Source organism: Amia ocellicauda, chromosome 8 (assembly GCF_036373705.1).
Source record: "Amia ocellicauda isolate fAmiCal2 chromosome 8, fAmiCal2.hap1, whole genome shotgun sequence".
Taxonomy (NCBI): Eukaryota; Metazoa; Chordata; class Actinopteri; order Amiiformes; family Amiidae; genus Amia; species Amia ocellicauda.
Window position 1 is genome coordinate 17378929 of NC_089857.1, and position 22839 is coordinate 17401767.

The 22839-nt window shown below is 37.5% G+C and overlaps 1 protein-coding gene across 1 annotated transcript in view; it reads left to right on the forward strand.

The window, feature by feature from the left end:
* opn4xb (opsin 4xb) overlaps nt 1-13070 on the forward strand; it is a 29869-nt gene extending 16799 nt beyond the window's left edge. Inside the window, exons 5-10 of the mRNA XM_066712225.1 lie at nt 328-499; nt 2022-2183; nt 7652-7759; nt 7839-8013; nt 8933-9082; nt 9724-13070. Of these exons, the coding sequence (XP_066568322.1) occupies nt 328-499; nt 2022-2183; nt 7652-7759; nt 7839-8013; nt 8933-9082; nt 9724-10092 (1136 nt within the window). The 3' untranslated portion in view covers nt 10093-13070. The remainder of the gene's footprint in view (nt 1-327; nt 500-2021; nt 2184-7651; nt 7760-7838; nt 8014-8932; nt 9083-9723) is intronic.
* Nucleotides 13071-22839: the final 9769 nt, after the last annotated feature.

The window sequence follows — 22839 nt, forward strand, 5'->3', positions numbered from 1 at the left end:
CCACATGAATACCTTCTGCACTTAATCTGAGTCCTGCGCTTAATTACATGTATAACAAGTTCAGGGTCAGGGTTACAGACTAGGTTTGTGGGTTTAAGCCTTATACATGTGATCAACATCAGAACTCAGTTAATGTGCAAGAGGCATTCATATGTTATTCTGGTGGGGTTCATACATTGATTCATGAAGAATTGGTGCTCATTATTGTAAAGTGTTACCAAGTTATGTTATACACATTCTCTTCTACCTTATTCGTTTTTTACACTGGACTCAATAACTTCTGTGCCTTATGTTAGCATGTCCTAAACTGTGGCCTTGTCTTCACAGGTTCATATGTCCTTGAAGGGCTGATGACCTCCTGTACATGGGATTATGTAACAGCAACTTCTGCGAACAGGAGCTACACTCTGATGCTTTGCTGCTTTGTATTCTTCATCCCACTCCTGGTCATTTCCTACTGCTATGTGTTCATGTTTATAGCAATTCGCAACACAAGCAGGTAAGAGAGGCAAATTCGAAAATACACTCGCTCTGAAGTCTGTTATTTACAGGGCTTTCTAAGAAACCTGAACCTTTTTTTTATTTTACTTTGCTGGTGCAATCAAACACCAGGGAAATAAAATGAAAACCATATCAAAGCACTTGAATAAATGCAAGTAATGTGGCACATTTAAAAGTAAATCATGTTAAAAACTTAAAGAGCAAATCTTATCTCATAAATCTGTTTCTTGCCCGTAGCCAATAAACCCAATTAACTTTAAAACTGTGCCCTCAAAAAGGTGAAAAAAGTATCCATTTTGTGGTGCAAGGTGTACCATCTGACCTGCCTTTTTTGAAATCTGACCATAGCATCTCAGATTACAGAAATCTAAATGATACAAACATACACCAATCATAACATTATGACCACCTGCCTAATATTGTGTAGGTCCCCCTTTTGCTGCCAAAACAGCCCTGACCCGTCGAGGCATGGACTCCACTAGACCTCTGAAGGTGTGCTGTGGTATCTGGCACCAAGACGTTCGCAGCAGATCCTTTAAGTCCTGTAAGTTGTGAGGTGGGGCCTCCATGGATCGGACTTGTTTGTTCAGCACATCCCACAGATACTCGATTGGATTGAGATCTGGGGAATTTGGAGGCCAAGTCAACACCTTGAACTGATTCATCAGACCAGGCCACCTTCTTCCATTGCTCCGTGGTCCAGTTCTGATGCTCACGTGCCCATTGTAGGCGCTTTCGGCAGTGGACAGGGGTCAGCATGGGCACCCTGACTGGTCTGTGGCTACGCAGCCCCATACGCAACAAACTGCGATGCACTGTGTGTTCTGACACCTTTCTATCAGAACCAGCATGAACTTTTTCAGCAATTTGAGCTACAGTAGCTCGTCTGTTGGATCGGACCACACGGGCCAGCCTTCGCTCCCTACGTGCATCAGTGAGCCTTGGCCGCCCATCACCCTGTCGCCGGTTCACCCCTTTTCCTTCCTTGGACCACTTTTGTTAGGTACTGACCACTGCAGACTGGGAACACCCCACAAGAGCTGCAGTTTTGGAGATGCTTTGACCCATCGTAATTTGTCCCTTGTCAAAGTCGCTCAGATCCTTATGCTTGCCCATTTTTCCTGCTTCTAACACAACAACTTTGAGGACAAAATGTTCACTTGCTGCCTAATATATCCCACCCACTGACAGGTGCCATGATAACGAGATTATCAGTGTCATTCACTTCACCTGTCAGTGGTCATAATGTTATGGCTGATCGGTGTATAGCCTACCATTCTTCCTAGTCATAGTCAATCCAACCATGACTTTTCTTAACTGACTCTCCAAAAATCCAACCACTTCATAATAATAAACATCCTTTAAAGTATCCAAAAGTACAAACAATGATGTGACTAGCACATTACAATACCAAGTAAGGAATTACTGGAAAGTAGCTGGATTGTACCGTCATTAGAGGTAAACTGTAATTAAATGTGAATTTTCATCATGTAAACTAATCACCATATTGTTTTTTTCAGGGATGTTGAAAAACTTGGGACACATGTGAGAAAACCAACCCTGATTCATCAGCAGGCCATTAAGAATGAGTGGAAACTGGCCAAAATTGCCTTTGTGGTCATCATTGTGTATGTGTTGTCATGGGCGCCCTATGCTACTGTCACCCTGATTGCCTGGGCAGGGTAAGCCAATGTGTTGAATTTTGAATTTTATTATTGAGGTTAAATTCCTTAACAGCATCTTGCAAAAATATCTTGCAGTAATCTTTAAGGAATCTCACAAGGAAGGTAGGACAGGAGAAAGACAGGATTTTTTGCTTAATAAAGGTAATGGATTTCTAAAGTGTATTTTCTTTCTAAATATTTGTATAGCATTTTTTTATGCAAGAATATTTGCACTTAACCCTTTTCAGACTCTGCTGGTTAGCATCAATTGTCATCACATAAGAAAGCTTTGTGTGCATTTATAATCACCAATCTTTGATTACAATAATACACCAAACATTTTGAAATTAATTTTCTATTGTGACTTCCAAATGCTGGATGCTAACAGTCAGATGTATCAGAGACTGCAATTCACCCCATTATAATACCTTACCATGCACCAATCACATTCACTTTAAACATGGCGCCTCAATAAGTCACTGCTTAAAGATGAAGAATTTGACACATTCTTCAAGAAAGAGTGGACATTCTTCATGGAAATGAATGATTCTCCAGAAATATCATCATCATTACTATGGGAAACAGCCAAAGTAGTGCTGACAGGTAAAATCATATCATAGTCATCGTATAAGAAAAAAAAAAGGAAAAAAACTTGAAAATGATCTAGAACAAAAACTCAAACTACTACAAGACTCATATGCTAACAATCCTACAGAAACAGTTCAAAACGAGTTAAGGGAAACCAAATTCAAACTCGATGACATTTTAAATAAAAAAGACAGTTCTTGATACAAAGACTCAGACATAACAACTTTGAATTTAATGATAAATCTGGAAAATATTTGGCAAACCAACTGAGGCAAAATCAAGAAAAATCAACCATTCCAGTTATCAAGGACTCAAATGGAAATATCATACAAACTCCATACGACATCAATAACACATTCCGCACATTCTGCAGTAATTTATATCAATCCCTAAGTATACCAAGCATAGCAGAAATCGACTCCATTTTAAACAACATAACACTCCCAAAGCTCAATAAAGAACAAGCAGATAAGTTGGATACACCTCTCATTGCAAACAATTTCGAAAAAGCAATCGACAATAAGGCTGCAGGAGGCGATGGCTACCCTATACAATTCTGTAAACATTTCTGGCAAACAATCTCACCATTATTTACCAAAATGGCATCCGAAATTAAACAATCCTCAACGATTCCGTCACACATGAACACAGCCCTCATCTCAGTACTGCTTAAACTGGACAAAGATCCAACACTGTGCTCTAGCTTTTCCCCCAAGTCCTTAATAAATACAGATCTTAACATTATTAGTAAAACCACCTGATTAGAATCTGTAACTCCACCCCGACCAAACCGGCTTCATCAGAGGTAGACATTCCTCAAACAACATGTGTCGCCTATTCAATTTAATGACTATATCAAAACAAAATTAATTAAAAACAATGAATGTATCATTAGACACAGAAAAAGCTTTTGACACAGTGAACTGGACATTTCTATTGGCAACAATGAAAGAATGTGGGTTTGGAGAATCCTTCATTCACTGGATAAAGACACTTTACACCTCACCAATGGCATCGGTCATTACGAATGGATGTCCACTCTCTCCATCCCTCTTCACTATATTTCTTGAACAACTAGCTCCTGCAATGAGACAAAATGACAACATTTCTGGAATTCAAACACTCATTACAAATCACAAGATTAGCCTCTATGCGGATTATATATTATTGTGCCTTCAAAATCCTATAGAGTCAATACAAGAAGTTATTAAAGTCATAAACACATTCTCTGACATGTCTGACTACTCTATAAACTGGACAAAATATACAATCCTTCCATTATGTGGAGACTTCTGGAATGCTGCAGCCCAAACGCCTGCTCTTCCATTCACCACTGGCAATATCAAATACCTCGGCATCAATATCTCCACCAATTTGTCAGACTTATTCCATCTCAATTTCAATCCACTTATAAAAAAACATAGAAGATGATCTGAACCAATGGATTAATTTACCACTCTCTATTATTGGCTGAATTCAAACAGTTTAAATTTCTATTCTACCCAAATCTCTTCACTATGTTCCCAGTACAACCAACAACCAATTGGTTCCAAAATTTAGATTCAATAATTACTAAATTTTACTGGAAGAATAAAATACCTTGGATTAAGTTATCCACACTACATACAAGTAAACTACAAGGATGCACCAATTTTTTATCATTACTACCTGGCTAACCAACTACAATATACACTCACCTAAAGGATTATTAGGAACACCTGTTCAATTTCTCATTAATGCAATTATCTAACCAACCAATCACATGGCAGTTGCTTCAATGCATTTAGGGGTGTGGTCCTGGTCAAGACAATCTCCTGAACTCCAAACTGAATGTCTGAATGGGAAAGAAAGGTGATTTAAGCAATTTTGAGCGTGGCATGGTTGTTGGTGCCAGACGGGCCAGTCTGAGTATTTCACAATCTGCTCAGTTACTGGGATTTTCACGCACAACCATTTCTAGGGTTTACAAAGAATGGTGTGAAAAGGGAAAAACATCCAGTATGCGGCAGTCCTGTGGGCGAAAATGCCTTGTTGATGCTAGAGGTCAGAGGAGAATGGGCCGACTGATTCAAGCTGATAGAAGAGCAACTTTGTCTGAAATAACCACTCGTTACAACCGAGGTATGCAGCAAAGCATTTGTGAAGCCACAACACGTACAACCTTGAGGCGGATGGGCTACAACAGCAGAAGACCCCACCGGGTACCACTCATCTCCACTACAAATAGGAAAAAGAGGCTACAATTTGCACAAGCTCACCAAAATTGGACAGTTGAAGACTGGAAAAATGTTGCCTGGTCTGATGAGTCTCGATTTCTGTTGAGACATTCAGATGGTAGAGTCAGAATTTGGCGTAAACAGAATGAGAACATGGATCCATCATGCCTTGTTACCACTGTGCAGGCTGGTGGTGGTGGTGTAATGGTGTCGGGGATGTTTTCTTGGCACACTTTAGGCCCCTTAGTGCCAATTGGGCATCGTTTAAATGCCACGGCCTACCTGAGCATTGTTTCTGACCATGTCCATCCCTTTATGACCACCATGTACCCATCCTCTGATGGCTACTTCCAGCAGGATAATGCACCATGTCACAAAGGTCCAATCATTTCAAATTGGTTTCTTGAACATGACAATGAGTTCACTGTACTAAACTGGCCCCCACAGTCACCAGATCTCAACCCAATAGAGCATCTTTGGGATGTGGTGGAACGGGAGCTTCGTGCCCTGGATGTGCATCCCACAAATCTCCATCAACTGCAAGATGCTATCCTATCAATATGGGCCAACATTTCTAAAGAATGCTTTCAGCACCTTGTTGAATCAATGCCACGTAGAATTAGGCGAAAGGGGGTCAAACACAGTATTAGTATGGTGTTCCTAATAATCCTTTAGGTGAGTGTATTAGAAAATGTCTATACTCAAATAAACAGATCAATCCGTGGATAGAAATTGAACAGTTGTATGCAAAGAAATTTCAATTAATGACTTACCTTTCATAAGCCCAACTGTTAAACGTCATAACTGCTTTAAGAACACTGTAATCTCCCCAACCCTGACAGCTTGCTGGAAAATTAACAAAATCACTCATTCTACCATGAGACCCTGCAAATTCACCCCAATATGATCTAATCCTGACCTCCTGATTAATAAAACGCCAATAGTCTTCAGCATTTAGAAAAGGAAAGGTATCACACATTTACATCATATATTTGAATATAATAACCTCCTCACACTCAATGATTTGGAACAGAAATTTGGTATCGGTAAAGAACAATATCTCCAATATCTCCAATTAAAAAATGCTATCAAATCAAAAATGTATATAATCAATAACAATCTACAACCCCTACCTTTTATAGAAACAATCGACACAAATTAACCCTCTCTAAGAAGCCATTATCAAAATTATATAATCCAAAAAATTTAGCAATCCACACTGATACCAGCACAAAATGTTTAGAATGGGTTTCATAGAGTCTGATACTTGTACACACTGTACACTGAACACCCCTGACAATTACTAATTAAAAAAAAAAGGAATTGAGTTTCATCATTCTTTTCAGAATCATTGTTAAGGAGAAATATGGATTAATATGGGGAAACATTACTGCATGGTGAGCGTCTTCTAACACATTCACGAGAACAAATGAAAAGTGACAGTGTGCGCTCTGATGGAGAAGAAGATAATCAGGCTTGCGATATTTCACTGACCATCATATCACATCCTACAGTCAGCAGAAATGCTACAAGACGTAAGAAGGCAAATAATCCAATGGAAGTAAAGATAGTTGTGGAGCTGAGAGAAAATAAAAGTCAAAGAATTGTAACCAAGTATTCTAGAACCTGTAAGAATTCTAAATGAATGCCCTTTTTCTCATTATTTAGGATTAGGATGAGAAACAAGCAGAGTGAGCAGATTCAGTAGCACTGTGAAATCCTATCTGTGACAATGAAAAATATGAAAGGGGTCTATATTTAGCAAATGGTTAAGATAATGGCCTGATTGGACAACAAAAAGCAGGAGTGTTATTGGAGGGGTGGTGATGTGACCATGGCTCAGTAAAATACACCTTGGTTTAAAGTCTTACAGTGGTCAGTTATAATAACTCACAGTCTGTTAATGTCTTCATTCTCATCTTGCCCGTCCTTCCTTGTACCACATTGTGCAAGCTCCATTTGTCCCCATGTTTGAGAATTGGACCATTATTCCCTGGCCCATTCTAAACCTCTTCATTGATCAGGGAACTAACATGCCTAACATGCACACATTTGTGTTTCTTTGTTTGCTTGCTTTCTCCAGTGGTAAAATAATGAATACAAAACGAAATCCATTTCCATTTGCTGTTGTTCGTGGGGAAGAAGTTTGTAATTTTCAGTTCATGTGATGTAGGTCAGGCAGGCCCTAATTAGTTTATAAACTCAAATTCTGCTTCCATTGAGCTGTGTGATTGACTGATTGACCAGTGGAAGAATTCAGTGGGACCCCTAATTTCCACTGCTCCTGTGACCAGCTGACTCATACAACACCAAGCATAAGACTTCTTTAGCTCGTTGATAGTGCTAAGATGTTAAAATGTCTTTTTATTGCTTAATCATGTTCTAGAACTTAACTTTTAATGACCAACAATTATAAAGTGCCCAACATCTGAAGCTGTATGAGTCAGTCGCTTCTAATACCGGTAGTCATTGTGAGGAGTCTGTATTAAGCCACTCTCTGCGGGAGGTGTGTCTTTCACCCTGTCAATCACAGTCAATCCAATTTCACAGTTGCAGCTCTTCCCTTGTCATCATTCTTTGTACTGTCCTCACGGCTACAACATTGGAAGTATGCGGCTTTATTTTAGTTTGTCAATGACTTGCAACAGTAACGGTCCCTATCTCTTTATTGTTCTGTTTCAGGTATGCCCACATTTTAACCCCATATTCCAAAACCGTACCTGCTGTTATAGCCAAGGCATCCGCCATCTACAACCCTTTTATTTATGCAATCATCCATTCTAAATACAGGTGACTACACTCTTTTCTTTCCATTTTCTTAAACATGATATATGTCTGTGTGCCAGCCATTCTCACAATTCCTCTGCAGGACAACCCTTGGGGAGAATGTTCCCTGCCTTCAATTTCTGTTGCAGTCCCCAAGGAAAGAGTGTGTGTCTGTTTCGACAAGCGAATCTTCTTTTCGAGAATCTGTGCTCAACCGGCAGTCTTCTGTGTCTAGGAACAAAATCAGACGGGTGTCATCCATGTCAACAGGAGACACAGTGAGTCTTCCAGGGGGGGATTCCTACTTTCCCTGTGTGTCACTTATGCGTTTCCTACATGTGCATAAATATAATCACTGATAAGTGAGATGTCAGAGATTGGGGTGTTCTTGTAGCTAAGGCTTTATAGGCCAGCTAGATTTTGCTTAAATGCAGGTGAAAGAGAGCAACAAAATCAGAAGATTGGCAGTCATAAGGCCGTTGTCTGAGTCAGGTAAATGCTACTCCAATTTTAGAGTTTGTTTGCATGGTTTGGTTACATGAAGGCTCCAATGGTGTTTGAAGCTTTTTCACTGCAAAAGAAACAGATAAAACACAATGGAGGTGTTTAAATGCTATTTATGTCATGCTATTATTGTCTATTCACACACTAATGACATGGATTGGGCATGTTGTGTGAATGCAAGTTGGAAAGAGGTGTGCAACTTGAAAGTCATCAGACTTTTGGCACACACTTTAAAATAAGAACAAATCAACCAGATGATTTTGCATTGAATTAGTCTTTTAACTCATGACTTTAAACATGCACATAACACTCACTACATAAGCTTCTCAATACTACAATGCATTTTTTTTTTTTTTTTTTATATATAACAGAGCTGTACATAAAATGTACTTGATCTTCAGCAACTGACTTGAGCTGAGCGTGGATGTACACAATCTCCGTTATCGGATATAAGACGAGTTTGCAAGTTCAAATATGACATGCTACAATTATTCTCAATGTTTTTTCCCCCTATACTTCACAAATATTTAGCAAAAAATGAACAGCAGGTGGCCCACTTCCAAGTTTTTGATTGTCAAAGAATGAAATAAGTAGGAAATATAAGTCTGTTTTCCTTTTAATGACTTTAACATAACTGATGACATGTAATTTAATTACACAATAAGAAAATAATTCTGTGATTTCTCTTTATAGGTCTGGAGCGATGTGGAGTTGGACCAAATAGACCAGAGGTTACCTTACTTCAAAAGTAACTCGCATTCAAGTCTTTCAAAGGAAAAGGACCAGAGCCAGTTGCTTTATCAAGGCAAATCCAAGAGTTGTACAGCAGTCATTGAAGAAAAGGTACAGTAGATTCATATGTATGTGTAACATTTTTCAATAGTTGGAAAAAAAAAATAAAAAAGAATTTGGGATGGAAGTCTTATACCTGAGATGGTTTTCTTCCAAATATTAAGAAACAATGAGAAATAATTGTTTCAATCAATCAATCAATTAAAAAGTATATACCATCGGAAGTGTCGGTGCATCAAAGGCCAATAACAGTTGTCCACAATGTATTTCACAGGTCAATGGAGCACCAGTGACCTTCAGAAAGGAATTCTATGCCATTCCTCCCACTATAAAGAGTCTAGTACAAATCAGTGTATTCTGAGATGTATTATATAGATTTGAAGTCAGGACTCTGAACAGGCCATGAAATGTTTTCAGTTTTCTACTTGATCCCCTGTATTATATTGTGTAACATCGTGTTGGTAGATGGTAACAGAACTCTTTAAATTCCTACAAAGCTGACAGTAGCCTACTTTCAAAACACAATATTAATACTGGTGGTCAAAACCATCTTCTGCTTGTTATATGATTTCAAGTTAAATCAATTACTACTGAGGGAGACTTGTCCTGTAACTTTAGGAGATTTATTTTAAAACTATTAATTCAGGGAACTCTAATTTGTTTACTTTTTCAACATCTTTGTGCTTCTTTAGGTTTTGCAGGAGACCACCTCAGTGCAGAAAGCTTTAAACACGTTTGAACAAGACCTGGTCTCAGGATCCTTAAACATTGCCTCATATCCCCTCCTGGTCACAAACACTGCAAACCAGAGGAACGCTGAAACATCCGAGACTGAGAACCGGTGGAATTCATCATCGGTTGGTCTGGACTACTTTGTGAGCATGACTGTGCCTCGTATTGTTATCAGTCCCACCTCAGAGACCAGCCTTCTAGAAGAGGCAATATTCAAAGAGGAGAGAACAGGTTCATTAGCACGGCACACAGGGAACATCTTGATGGACCTCCAAAATGTGAACAGTTCCACTGACCTTTTAGAAGCCGTTGAAAAATTCCTCTCCTGAAATGTGCCAAGTATTTCACTTATTTTGTACAATCTAGAAGAAAAATATTGTTCAGCACATTATTATTATTATTATTATTATTATTATTATTATTATGTTTTTTATTTATTTTTAACTAGAAGAACATTTCAGGAAGTACTCTTGTGTCAGTTATCCATGTCTGTACCACCCCCAAACCCAAGCACAGATGTCCCACTTTGTGAATTAGAAAGCTTGGGTATGAATCATGTTGCTAGTGCGGGGGTTCAAATGATCAGTCCTTTTCTATTGCTCCTGTGATTACTAGTTTGAATTCTTTACTTGTATGTGGTATAGTGATATTAACTGATCAATCTCAATTATGGGTTTACAAGTATCAATACTCATGGTTTACCGCTATGTTAACATAATCCAAGGCACTCCTTTACTTTGGTGTTGTGACACAAGTAAAATGTGACCCAGAACCCGTGAGGGAGCAGAAGCAATACAGGCAATATTTTCACACATTCTCTACTAAAAAGGTCAGAGTCAGAAATCTAGTTCTTATGATTTCACACACATGACTTGATCTAAAGGCTATGTTATTGCATATGTTATGCAGATCTGCCATTTGTTTAGTTTCTTTTTTTAAAGATAAGCATCTTCACTGAAGAAAACAACAATGATCCAAAGACTATATAGTCATTTATAATAATGTATGTTAGCTTTGTATAAAAATGATACAATTTAATCAGGTTGAGGCAGACTTAAAACTATATAACTATATATTGCAATATCCTTTAATACTATAACTACACAGTACAAATGAGTACAGGAGTTTCTTGGATTATGCATACAAAATACGAAATAACATATATGTACTGATTTATTTATGAAATGGAGAAATGGCACACAAAGGGTTACAATCCACTTCATGAATGATGCCAGTTATTTTTGTAATGGTACAATAAGCTACTGTTTTAATAGTCTCCCAGATTAAATGTGAAAGTGTGTGGTTCCTTTTAAATTGGTAAGACATTAATTTGTTGGAGATAAGAAATCAGCATTTTATTTTGGGATGTGTCTGCAATCTTCCAAGTCTACAATCTGTCAAGCTTCCGTCTGCAAGAGGAAATGCACAGCTTACAAGCTCCACTGACCAAAAAGACTTTGGAGAACTAAAGTATTTGGAAAAATCCCAACCGATTTCAGCATTGTTCAAGGTGAATTTTTCAATACATATTACTACCATACTATTGTACACATTAGAACATCTCAATACAGCAGTAATATTAAGCACTAAAGGACTATGATAAAGTTGTTATAAATTCACAAGTTTAATTTTAGCACGTGGCTCAGTATGGAGTCGGAAGTGCTGTTGTATCACTGATGTATTTTCTGGCAATTTCATTGACTCCAGTCATACTCAAACTACTGTGTAATTGTTACCTCATCAAGAGTGAACAGCTAATGCTTTTGTTTTATTACTTTAATTACAGATAATAATGTGTTCCAGATCAGTTGACTTTAGTAACTTCCGAATATCTGGTGTTTAATCTATGTACGGACACTCACTGACCTCTATTCTCATCCATTGTTAAATTGAGTTTTCAAGTTTTTATTTTAGTTTTCTTTAATGCAATCAAATACATCAAATAAAGACAAAGACAGTATGTTTCTTGTATCATCCTTCATCCCCTTTGTATTATGGTGAGTTTATATGTTCAGTGAGAGCATAGTTGGTATCCATTAAAAGTAGGTGATTTAACTTAAGGTTTTATTCAGAAAGGACATTGATATCAAGTCTTTTAGAATTTTCTAATTTAAAAAGGTGTAGCAATAATATGTTTGTATCTGTAATGACCAAATATTACATTACAAAGAATAACACAGTGTTATTTTTACCACATTGGCCAGTTTAAGAGCCACTTTGGTGAATTAAACAACTAAATATTGACAATCTAAACACAGCATTGGTTGGTTGTATGGTCATTTCTAAAACCTCATTCAGGCTATGTAATAAACTCCGTCCCCAGGGTTTATATAAAATCTTAATCTACATGGATGGGTAGTTTCCCAATAAAAATCCATGATTCCTTTCACCTACAAATGCACCTACTAATAATTGTATCCAGTGTATTTGTAACCCTCTGTTTTCTCTGACATCCACTTGGTTCTAACATAACTTTTCTAAGTTTAGTCATTGACTTTCCCCTTTCTCTTTATTCTCTTTTGCACGGATAAATGTGGAACATATTCAAATGCTTTTTTTTGAAACATTGAATGTACATCTTTATTTATTTTAGCGTAGGCAAACAGAAGCTTTTATCTCCAAGTGCCATTTTAGATTTCTTGTTGAGAATGAAGTATTCGGTGTGACCGGGACACTACAGCCATCACAGAACCTACTAGACTCTGTAAAGTAAAAATCATCTTTTCATGATGCAGGGTTTCATATTCCTTGTTCATGCAATTAACACTCTTGCAGGTTTAACTCCCATAGTTCAGGAACTGGCTTCTATGTCATAGTGGCAATACAGACTCTGCTCTAAAACTATAGTTTTGCCTACTTTTATCAAAAAACATCTTAGTTAATTGTTGAAGTTAATTGTTCTTATGTTTAGTAAGATTGAACTGTTTTTTCAGAATCTTTGGACTTATAAATCAAGTTCCATCTTTGCATCATTGTCACCTGAAATCTGCATATTATGTTGATCTTTTTATCTTTGTACCCAAAGGACTCCCTAAATCTCAAAAGTCAACTACAAAATTGTACAGTTGGATGTATGTAAGTATATAAATATACATATACATATTTTAGTGTGTAGAGCAGTTTATTTATTAGAACCTTATCAGAGTTACTATGTGAGGCTGTACTTACAGCAATCAATCCCCTTCATATTTTCTGAAAATATTATATTTGAATGTAAGATTAGAACCAAATAATGTTTTTTTTGTTGTTTAATGTTTTTATTTGAACTTTGAAGTGTGTGCAATGGAAAAATTATAAAATAAAGATTTTAATCTGTATTTAAAAGAGATCCATTAGAGGATGTATCATTTAAAATGTTACATATACAGAAAGAAATACATCTAAAACTCAAAATGGAGACATCCAGTGAAAATGAATAAAAATGTATAGCTGTCAAAGCTCAAACTGAATCAAACCTTACAGACATTGCCTGACTTGAATAGACCTCAGATCTTTAGCGTCATGATTAATGCTGAACTGAGATCTGTCTGTCATATGGGGTGCAGGTGTAGACACTACTGTACTCACCCCCTCTTTGCATCCTATAAAAAAGTTCAGTTACTGGATTTTAAGTCTGATAAGCCTAATAATTACTAATACAAAACAGTATTAGCAGCTGAACCTTTGAATGATAATTTACTTAATTAAATCAATCTTTCAGGAAACCCTGTTGCTCCCCCATTGCTTATCTTTGAGTCAGTGTATGTCCCTTACTGGAACTGCTGTCTTTAGGACCTTGAGGGTTTACTGAAGACAAATGGTACAGGGTAGGTTATAGATTTTCTAGTTTTTCAGAATGGGCGTAAAATCACAAAACTGTTTGAAATGATGGAAGAAAACTAAAATGCTTTTGTTTGAAGTTTGAAAATACACGTTTTTGAGTAGATTCCCAAGCCATACCTGGCTTTTCTGTTTGTTGCTTTATTTCTTATTTGTTTTTGGTGTTCTGTAGCTTTCTGTGCCTGTGTTCAGACAAAACAGCTCACAATCCAAGCACCAGTGCACTGATTATATTTGTGGTTGGGTATTTCTTTATGCGAGTAGTAGGTTGACTTTGCACTCCCTCCACAAACAACATTGAATTGGTTAACCATCCATTTACACATGAATAGGTGGAAATGACAATGTATCAGGCTCCCACAACTAGCATTATTAGTCTTGCAGCAGCCCAATTAAAGCAATATTACCCCTTTCAAACAGGTGAAAACATTTAAGGAAGGGTTCTGACACCTCTATCTAAAGCAACTCACTTTCAACTATGATTGCATGCTAAACCTACAGGGTATTAAACAAAGTTTCATAGTGTAAGATGTACCCAGTATACCCAGAGTGGTTTCATTAACAATGTGGGACACAGCATAATACATATTACAAGATACAGCAATTAACCATACAAAATGATTGAAAAGGGAGCATGGGTTACAGCCCAGAATTAAAGAAAAAGTGCATTTATTAACTTAATTTAATTTGTATGTAACATGTGTTAAGTAGAGCAGTATGGGTGATAAGTTTACAAAGAGGCTGTATATATTTCAGAGCAGCGAGATGGATGTTAGGATGTGCAGGCAGAACAATATCTCTTGCACAGAAACAGAACAAGCACAGGAATTAGACTATTGATAGCTTCTCAGTTGAAGTGGATGTCCTGTGAAGCCCAGCAGGTAAGCAAAGTCATCAAAATAGGTCTTGCAAGCAGGAACTGCAGGGGATATTTTTCTGACCACAGCTTCACTAGGTGAACCCTTCGCATCCCATGTGTAAGTGAACACAGTGGAAAATCAATATTTGTGATGTGAATTCATTTTAAGTAGTGCAATTTTCTATTCACATGTGAAATCTGCACTTTTAGCCATACAACAGGAGCTATAAATACAATGAGTATTTATCAGTATTAGATAAGTCATGTCACTGGCTGATGCACTTTTTTTTTAAGTATTTTAACCAAATTTGTTTTCACCCATTGCTATGGTGAGAAGAAGGATTCATGTTTATTTTATATTTAAATTTTAAAGTTTAATCGGTTGAAGTAAAATACAAATATATTTGCTACCTAATTATGTAGGTAATAAAGGTCAAAGTATTTATTTTACTTTATAAGTAACATTGAAACCAGCTTTCAATCTGAAAAAAATAATAAATCTAATATGAAACAACACAAGTAAGAATACCTTATTTTCTAAATTAGTCTGAGTATACACTCACCTAAAGGATTATTAGGAACACCTGTTCAATTTCTCATTAATGCAATTATCTAACCAACCAATCACATGGCAGTTGCTTCAATGCATTTAGGGGTGTGGTCCTGGTCAAGACAATCTCCTGAACTCCAAACTGAATGTCTGAATGGGAAAGAAAGGTGATTTAAGCAATTTTGAGCGTGGCATGGTTGTTGGTGCCAGACGGGCCGGTCTGAGTATTTCACAATCTGCTCAGTTACTGGGATTTTCACGCACAACCATTTCTAGGGTTTACAAAGAATGGTGTGAAAAGGGAAAAACATCCAGTATGCGGCAGTCCTGTGGGCGAAAATGCCTTGTTGATGCTAGAGGTCAGAGGAGAATGGGCCGACTGATTCAAGCTGATAGAAGAGCAACTTTGACTGAAATAACCACTCGTTACAACCGAGGTATGCAGCAAAGCATTTGTGAAGCCACAACACGTACAACCTTGAGGTGGATGGGCTACAACAGCAGAAGACCCCACCGGGTACCACTCATCTCCACTACAAATAGGAAAAAGAGGCTACAATTTGCACAAGCTCACCAAAATTGGACAGTTGAAGACTGGAAAAATGTTGCCTGGTCTGATGAGTCTCGATTTCTGTTGAGACATTCAGATGGTAGAGTCAGAATTTGGCGTAAACAGAATGAGAACATGGATCCATCATGCCTTGTTACCACTGTGCAGGCTGGTGGTGGTGGTGTAATGGTGTGGGGGATGTTTTCTTGGCACACTTTAGGCCCCTTAGTGCCAATTGGGCATCGTTTAAATGCCACGGCCTACCTGAGCATTGTTTCTGACCATGTCCATCCCTTTATGACCACCATGTACCCATCCTCTGATGGCTACTTCCAGCAGGATAATGCACCATGTCACAAAGGTCGAATCATTTCAAATTGGTTTCTTGAACATGACAATGAGTTCACTGTACTAAACTGGCCCCCACAGTCACCAGATCTCAACCCAATAGAGCATCTTTGGGATGTGGTGGAACGGGAGCTTTGTGCCCTGGATGTGCATCCCACAAATCTCCATCAACTGCAAGATGCTATCCTATCAATATGGGCCAACATTTCTAAAGAATGCTTTCAGCACCTTGTTGAATCAATGCCACGTAGAATTAAGGCAGTTCTGAAGGCGAAAGGGGGTCAAACACAGTATTAGTATGGTGTTCCTAATAATCCTTTAGGTGAGTGTATATGTGCTTAGAATAAGTAGGACAAACAGTACTGGCACTAAAGATATTGGAAGTAATTATTTTTGTTGCACAGCTGGACTCTCAAACTTAATATGTATCACCTGGGATAAGGGCATGTGCTAATAAATAAATAATAATCACAACAATGTATTATAAAAGGCAGCACATTCATTCTGTGTAGTGAGTCAGGTTGTTGAAGGACTTACACTTCAGCCTGATGCTCCTCAGTGGAAGAACTTATATTCATCCTTCTTCCATAGTGGCTCACATCTGTGTCAGACCCAACTGATTTCTTTAGACAGCAGATCATTTTGAAGAGTTTCACTGACTTCCATGTGACACTGAGAACATAATCTTGCTAGTGTTGTAGATGATGTATACATTTTACATTGTAAATTGTAAAATATGGCGTGAGTTGGTAAATTATTTGAAATCCAACTTTGAATAAGGTGACATGTGATCAGTCTTTTCCTGAACCAGTATTTGTCCAAATTTTACACTTTAATGTGATCACTTTTTACTGTTCACATGTTAGAATAAAAACAATTGACAAGCTGTACAGCAAAATACAGTGGCTCGTTAAGGACATAGAACAAAAAAAAAAAAAAAGCCCCTCTGGTTATGTCGTGATCACGAGATAACGTTATCTCTCGCCCTCAGAGAAAACGGAAGTGATGTCATTTTCATGAGACAATGCTGATACTGTTTTTATGTGTAGTCCTTCAATTATTGAAAGGCATAACACATTTTCTGTCTGCATCAGCCTTGTTGAAAAAGAAACTCTCCTGGTTGTTATGTTGCCATTCAATTGCTTTATAATTATAAACTTTAAACGTAACTGTCGCAGCTTTAGCTTTAGCTCTAGTTTCAGTGTGATTTCTGTTGGTTATGGAACACAATTCAGTTAGTTTTTATTATATTTTATTATTATTATTATTATTATTATTATTATTATTATTATTATTATTATTATTATTATTATATTATTTCAGAACAGATCATTATATTAATCAACTGACCATGTCTTGATTATCCCTTGCATCATAATAAAAAGAGCATCCAGCCACGAAACGAAACATCATGGAGATCTACATTTGGTGCTGGGTGTCTATTAAATACATAGATGGACTTAAGGAGCACTGCATTGTGTTTTATGGTATCCTGCCATTGCCTCTAGTGTGAAGGTATTGAGCACATATTCTAAGAAAGTTAGGTCTGCAAAAAATGTCAGACTGAGTTGTACTGTTGAATTTGTAAGACGTGTGTATGAATAGCCAGGACTAATACTGCTTTTGCTGAGGATTACTTCAGGCAACTCATAATAATGCATTAAGGAAGATAATAACACATTTCAGCAATTGGACAAGGGGACAAAGTATCATGACCTACACTGAAAGCATGTAAGTATGACATACAGGTGCCTGCAGTTATTACAGTTTTGTCCTGGTTGCTTTATTGATCTACAAATGTTACATAACTTCTGTAATTTGAAGGGCACTAAATCAAACGCTTGGTACTTTTTCTCCAAGACTTAATATCTTTATATATATATCATACCATTAATGTATAACTTATTCAAACTTCATTACATAACAAGCAATGTTTATGTATAGTGTATATAATTGAGAAGTTATCATAGTGAAATTAAAAAAGAATAGGGTTTAAATCATCATGAAATCTTCTAAAGGTCTTCAATATGGACATGTTATAAGTGTTGCTTATAGATAGAATACATTCAATATGTTCGCCTGGACTACTGCTAAGTATATTGATTTGATATATACAGTAATGATCACATTGAATGGCCATCTATCATTTTGAAATGCTTCTTCTCTCTTCGTTTACAATCTGCCTGTACTGTTTTGTTCATTTTGTTACCAAGTACAGCAAGAAAATGTGCTTTCCATGCCAATCTGAGCTCACCTTTATGCAAAAAGTAATTTAATTCTTACAGGTACAACATGTTCATTTGAATAAGATGTTTTTGCTTATTTTTTTCATGTGTGATTCTGTGCTACATCTGTTTATGTACTTATGATACACCAACATGCAATGTAAATTGAAAATGTTTAATTTAGTATAGAACAAAGTACTATATAGTTTGTCTTTAATAATACAATTTTTAACAAGTTATTAGAGATGATCGGTTAGTCACATTTAATCAGAAATACCTAAATCAGATTCCTCGTCACAATAATCTCCTGCCATATGATATCAATATGTTTAGTTGACTTCAAACAAATTGTAGACCTGGAGGCAGTATGTGCCAGCTTTTGAAGAACAAACTTAAGCTACATAGTTCTAAGCCATGTAAAATAACATAAAACCACATTTATTTTGACAGCTAATGAGACTGACAAGGTCACTTTCCTTTCTTTAGTTCACCCATCTTTCCAAGAAGAAAGAAAATAAAAAAGGCAGCTAGAGCAAACCAGACTTTTTTTTTCTGTATGGCCTTACCCGACCTACCCTAAGGTAACGCATGTAAATACTTTACTGGTTGATACAGCAAAAAGGAAGCATCTCCACAGATGCACTATATTAGACTAGAGGGTGCTAAGTATATTTTAAATTATATGAAATACAGTACAGGTTCAAAATGGCACTTACCTTAAATGTATAGTATTTAGCAAAAAAAAAAAAAAAAAAAAAAAAAAAAAAGAGTTTAGCTTTGCTTTGCTTAAGAAATGTAATTATGAAATTTACTTTTTTTTAAGGTAGGCAAAGATGTATTGTTTGGAAAGTGCAGTTAAATCTCAGAATTAATTTTGGGAAGTTTGTTATTAAAATCTGACTTAGTTCTTACTGGGAACTTCCTTAGTATCTTCTATAATCATTTCTGCTGATTCAGATACCCTAATACCCTGTCCCTCTCTAAGGAAGGTGCAAGCTGACCATTTTTAAAATACATGACATATTGAAAGCTTGGACAGAGCACACAGGGCTTCATATTAGGCTTAACCTCGCCCTTTGATGGAGGTATTAAATTATTTTAAAAGCTTTATCTCTAGAAGAATTAGCTGTTTTAGAAATTAGCTATGTAGTGATAGTCTATGTCCACTAGGTGGCCCTGCAGCTCACACAATGCAGTCCCCCACCCAGATGATACCATGCACAGTGCATAGGTGCTTTACTTCTTTTTGTTTTAACTCTATTTAATAATATTAATTGTAATAATTAGTTAAACTATAGTTTGTTTTGTATTCCTGAAACAAAATAAGCAATAGTACTATATGATATATACAGTGAGGGAAAAAAGTATTTGATCCCCTGCTGATTTTGTACATTTGCCCACTGACAAAGAAATGATCAGTCTATAATTTTATACAGGTAACGAGCTGAGATTAGGAGCACTCTCTTAAAGGGAGTGCTCCTAATCTCAGCTCGTTACCTGTATTAAAGACACCTGTCCACAGAAGCAATCAATCAATCAGATTCCAAACTCTCCACCATGGCCAAGACCAAAGAGCTGTCCAAGGATGTCAGGGACAAGATTGTAGACCTACACAAGGCTGGAATGGGCTACAAGACCATCGCCAAGCAGCCTGGTGAGAAGGTGACAACAGTTGGTGCGATTATTCGCAAATGTAAGAAACACAAAATAACTGTCAGTGGCTCAAGAAGAAGCACATTAAGGTCCTGGAGTGGCCTAGCCAGTCTCCAGACCTTAATCCCATAGAAAATCTGTGGAGGGAGCTGAAGGTTCGAGTTGCCAAACATCAGCCTCGAAACCTTAATGACTTGGAGAGGATCTGCAAAGAGGAGTGGGACAAAATCCCTCCTGAGATGTGTGCAAACCTGGTGGCCAACTACAAGAAACGTCTGACCTCTGTGATTGCCAACAAGGGTTTTGCCACCAAGTACTAAGTCGAAGGGGTCAAATACTTATTTCCCTCATTAACATGCAAATCAATTTATAACTTTTTTGAAATGCGTTTTACTGGATTTTTTTGTTGTTATTCTGTCTCTCACTGTTAAAATACACCTACCATTAAAATTATAGTTATTATAAACATCACATTTATGTACTTGTGTATGTAAAAATATACACCGATCAGCCATAACATTATGACCACCTGCCTAATATTTTGTAGGTCCTAAAACAGCCCTGACCGGTCGAGGCACGGACTCCACTAGACCTCTGAAGGTGTGCTGTGATATCTGGCACCAAGACGTTAGCAGCAGATCCTTTAAGTCCTGTAAGTTGCGAGGTGGGGCCTCCATGGATCGGACTTGTTTGTTCAGCACATCCCACAGATGCTCGATTGGATTGAGATCTGAGGAATTTGGAGGCCAAGTCAACACCTTGAACTGATTCATCAGACCAGGCCACCTTCTTCCATTGCTCCGTGGTCCAGTTCTGATGCTCATGTTCCCATTGTAGGTGCTTTCGGCAGTGGACGGGGGTCAGCATGGGCACCCTGACAGCCTGACAGCATGAATTTTTAATCAATTTGAGCTACAGTAGCTCGTCTGTAGGATCGGACCACACGGGCCAGCCTTCGCTCCCCACGTGCATCAGTGAGGCTTGGTCGCCCATGACCCTGTCGCTGGTTCACCGCTTTTCCTTCCTTGGACCACTTTTGATAGGTACTGACCACTGCAGACCGGGAACACCCCACAAGAGCTGCAGTTTTGGAGATGCCCTGACCCAGTCGTCTAGCCATCACAATTTGGCCCTTGTCAAAGTCGCTCAGATCCTTACACTTGGCCATTTTTCCTGCTTCTAACACATCGACTTTGAGGACAAAATGTTCACTTGCTGCCTAATATATCCCACCCACTGACAGGTGCCATGATAACGAGATTATCAGTGTTATTCACTTCACCTGTCAGTGGTCATAATGTTATGGCTGATCGGTCTATATATATATGTGATAGTTGTATAGTTACAAAAGGAGAAAAGAGAAATTACAGCATACCAAAAATCAGGCTCCAAATTTTTAAAACCATTGTGCACTTTTTCAATTATATATATAATTAAAAAATAGTGATGGAAATATGATGGAAACTGAGGAAATAATAGTGTGATTTCTCAATAGTACAATTTTTAAAAGACCAGCTTCACTTATAAAGTTAATAGGTTGGGGAACATAGGTATTTTGATATGATATTATTTTTCCATGAAATGGAATGGGTTTTTGGCAATTGAACCACTGGGATATAAGTGAGCCATTGTGCAAATATTACCTTGAAATCCAATTAATCCATTGTTATTAATCCAATATTATTTTTAATAACCTCCGCATGTATCCCTCAACACCTTTGCTGTCAAGAAGAAACTATGACATCATTACTAACACTCTCAATGAAACCAAACTGTTTACCATGAAACCAAATAGTTTATGCCTGATCTCAGCGGAGGTGAACGCGGCATTCTCGTCTAGAAAAATAAGCTGCTGTGTTTGTAGTTTCTATGCAGGAATAGCAATTGCTTATAAGGTGTGAACTTCCCTGTTTTTCATGTTTGTTTGTAAGATCTCATCCAGTTTCTCATTCATATCAACTATTTATAGACAGAACTTTCTTACCCAATGTACTGTATGTAACAGAATGATGAGCTCTGATTGGCCTGTTGTTTTTTCAGTCACATATTGCTTTAAAGTGGCTTTTTCCCCACCTTTGTATCTGGAATATTAATCAGGATGCATCCTGCAGGCAGTATTAACCAAACCAAGACATCTGCATTGGAATCCCCTAGACCAACAAGCATCCACAATGACAATATATTGAATCGATGTGAACTTGCCTGATTTCCCTGTGCACTGATTGATATGTCCTGTATTTTGTGTCTGCTTGTTTCCACGCTGTGATTCCAGCAGAGCCCAATGGAGCTAAAGCAGACAAAACAACCACAGTGACTATGGCTCCTGCCCAGGGGTCACTCTTACCACAGGCCAAAGATGCCCCAGCCAAGCATAACCCCGATCAGTGATGCAAGTAATAAATAAAGGAATGGAAGAAGTGAGAGCATATGTAATTTTTTCTGTGCTTATTAAATGTATTGCTGTGTCTTGTTCTTTACTTTTTTTCTGTATTTTGTTGATTCATACCTCATCATACTTTGTCAAAGCAAACAACTGTATTTACCGTCTGCCGATCACTGTGTAAAAATAAGCATTACTTTAAATTAAATTCACCTGTTTGAGTAATGAACTTGTTTCTATGCAGAATGAAAATGACTTGTGCTAGCAGTCTTTCTCTGTGCACAAGATACATTCATAGGACTTAGTATGAATAACTGGCCACCTTGTGTATAATACATATTTTAACCTCAAAGAAAACTTTATTGTACATTGTAGACAATTATAAATGACAATTTTATCATTTCAATTCTTACAGTACTCTTTCAGGAGCAGGTATCCTGGCTGGGGAACAGAGAACAGTTTGGCCTGTCCTCCCTCCTGCTTAGACAGGGAAAAATAGGTAGTCAACTCCACTGGGGCCAATGGTTTAACTGACGGGCGTTGAGTATCCTCTTGTGTTCAGGAACACGGCAACATCCATTTATTCTGGTCACAGGGTCAATGTGCATCAGTCTGCTCTAGACGATCTGTTCAGACTGCAGCCATCATTTCACCTCTCGCATATGGACTGCAGTTGTATTGTTAAATATAAA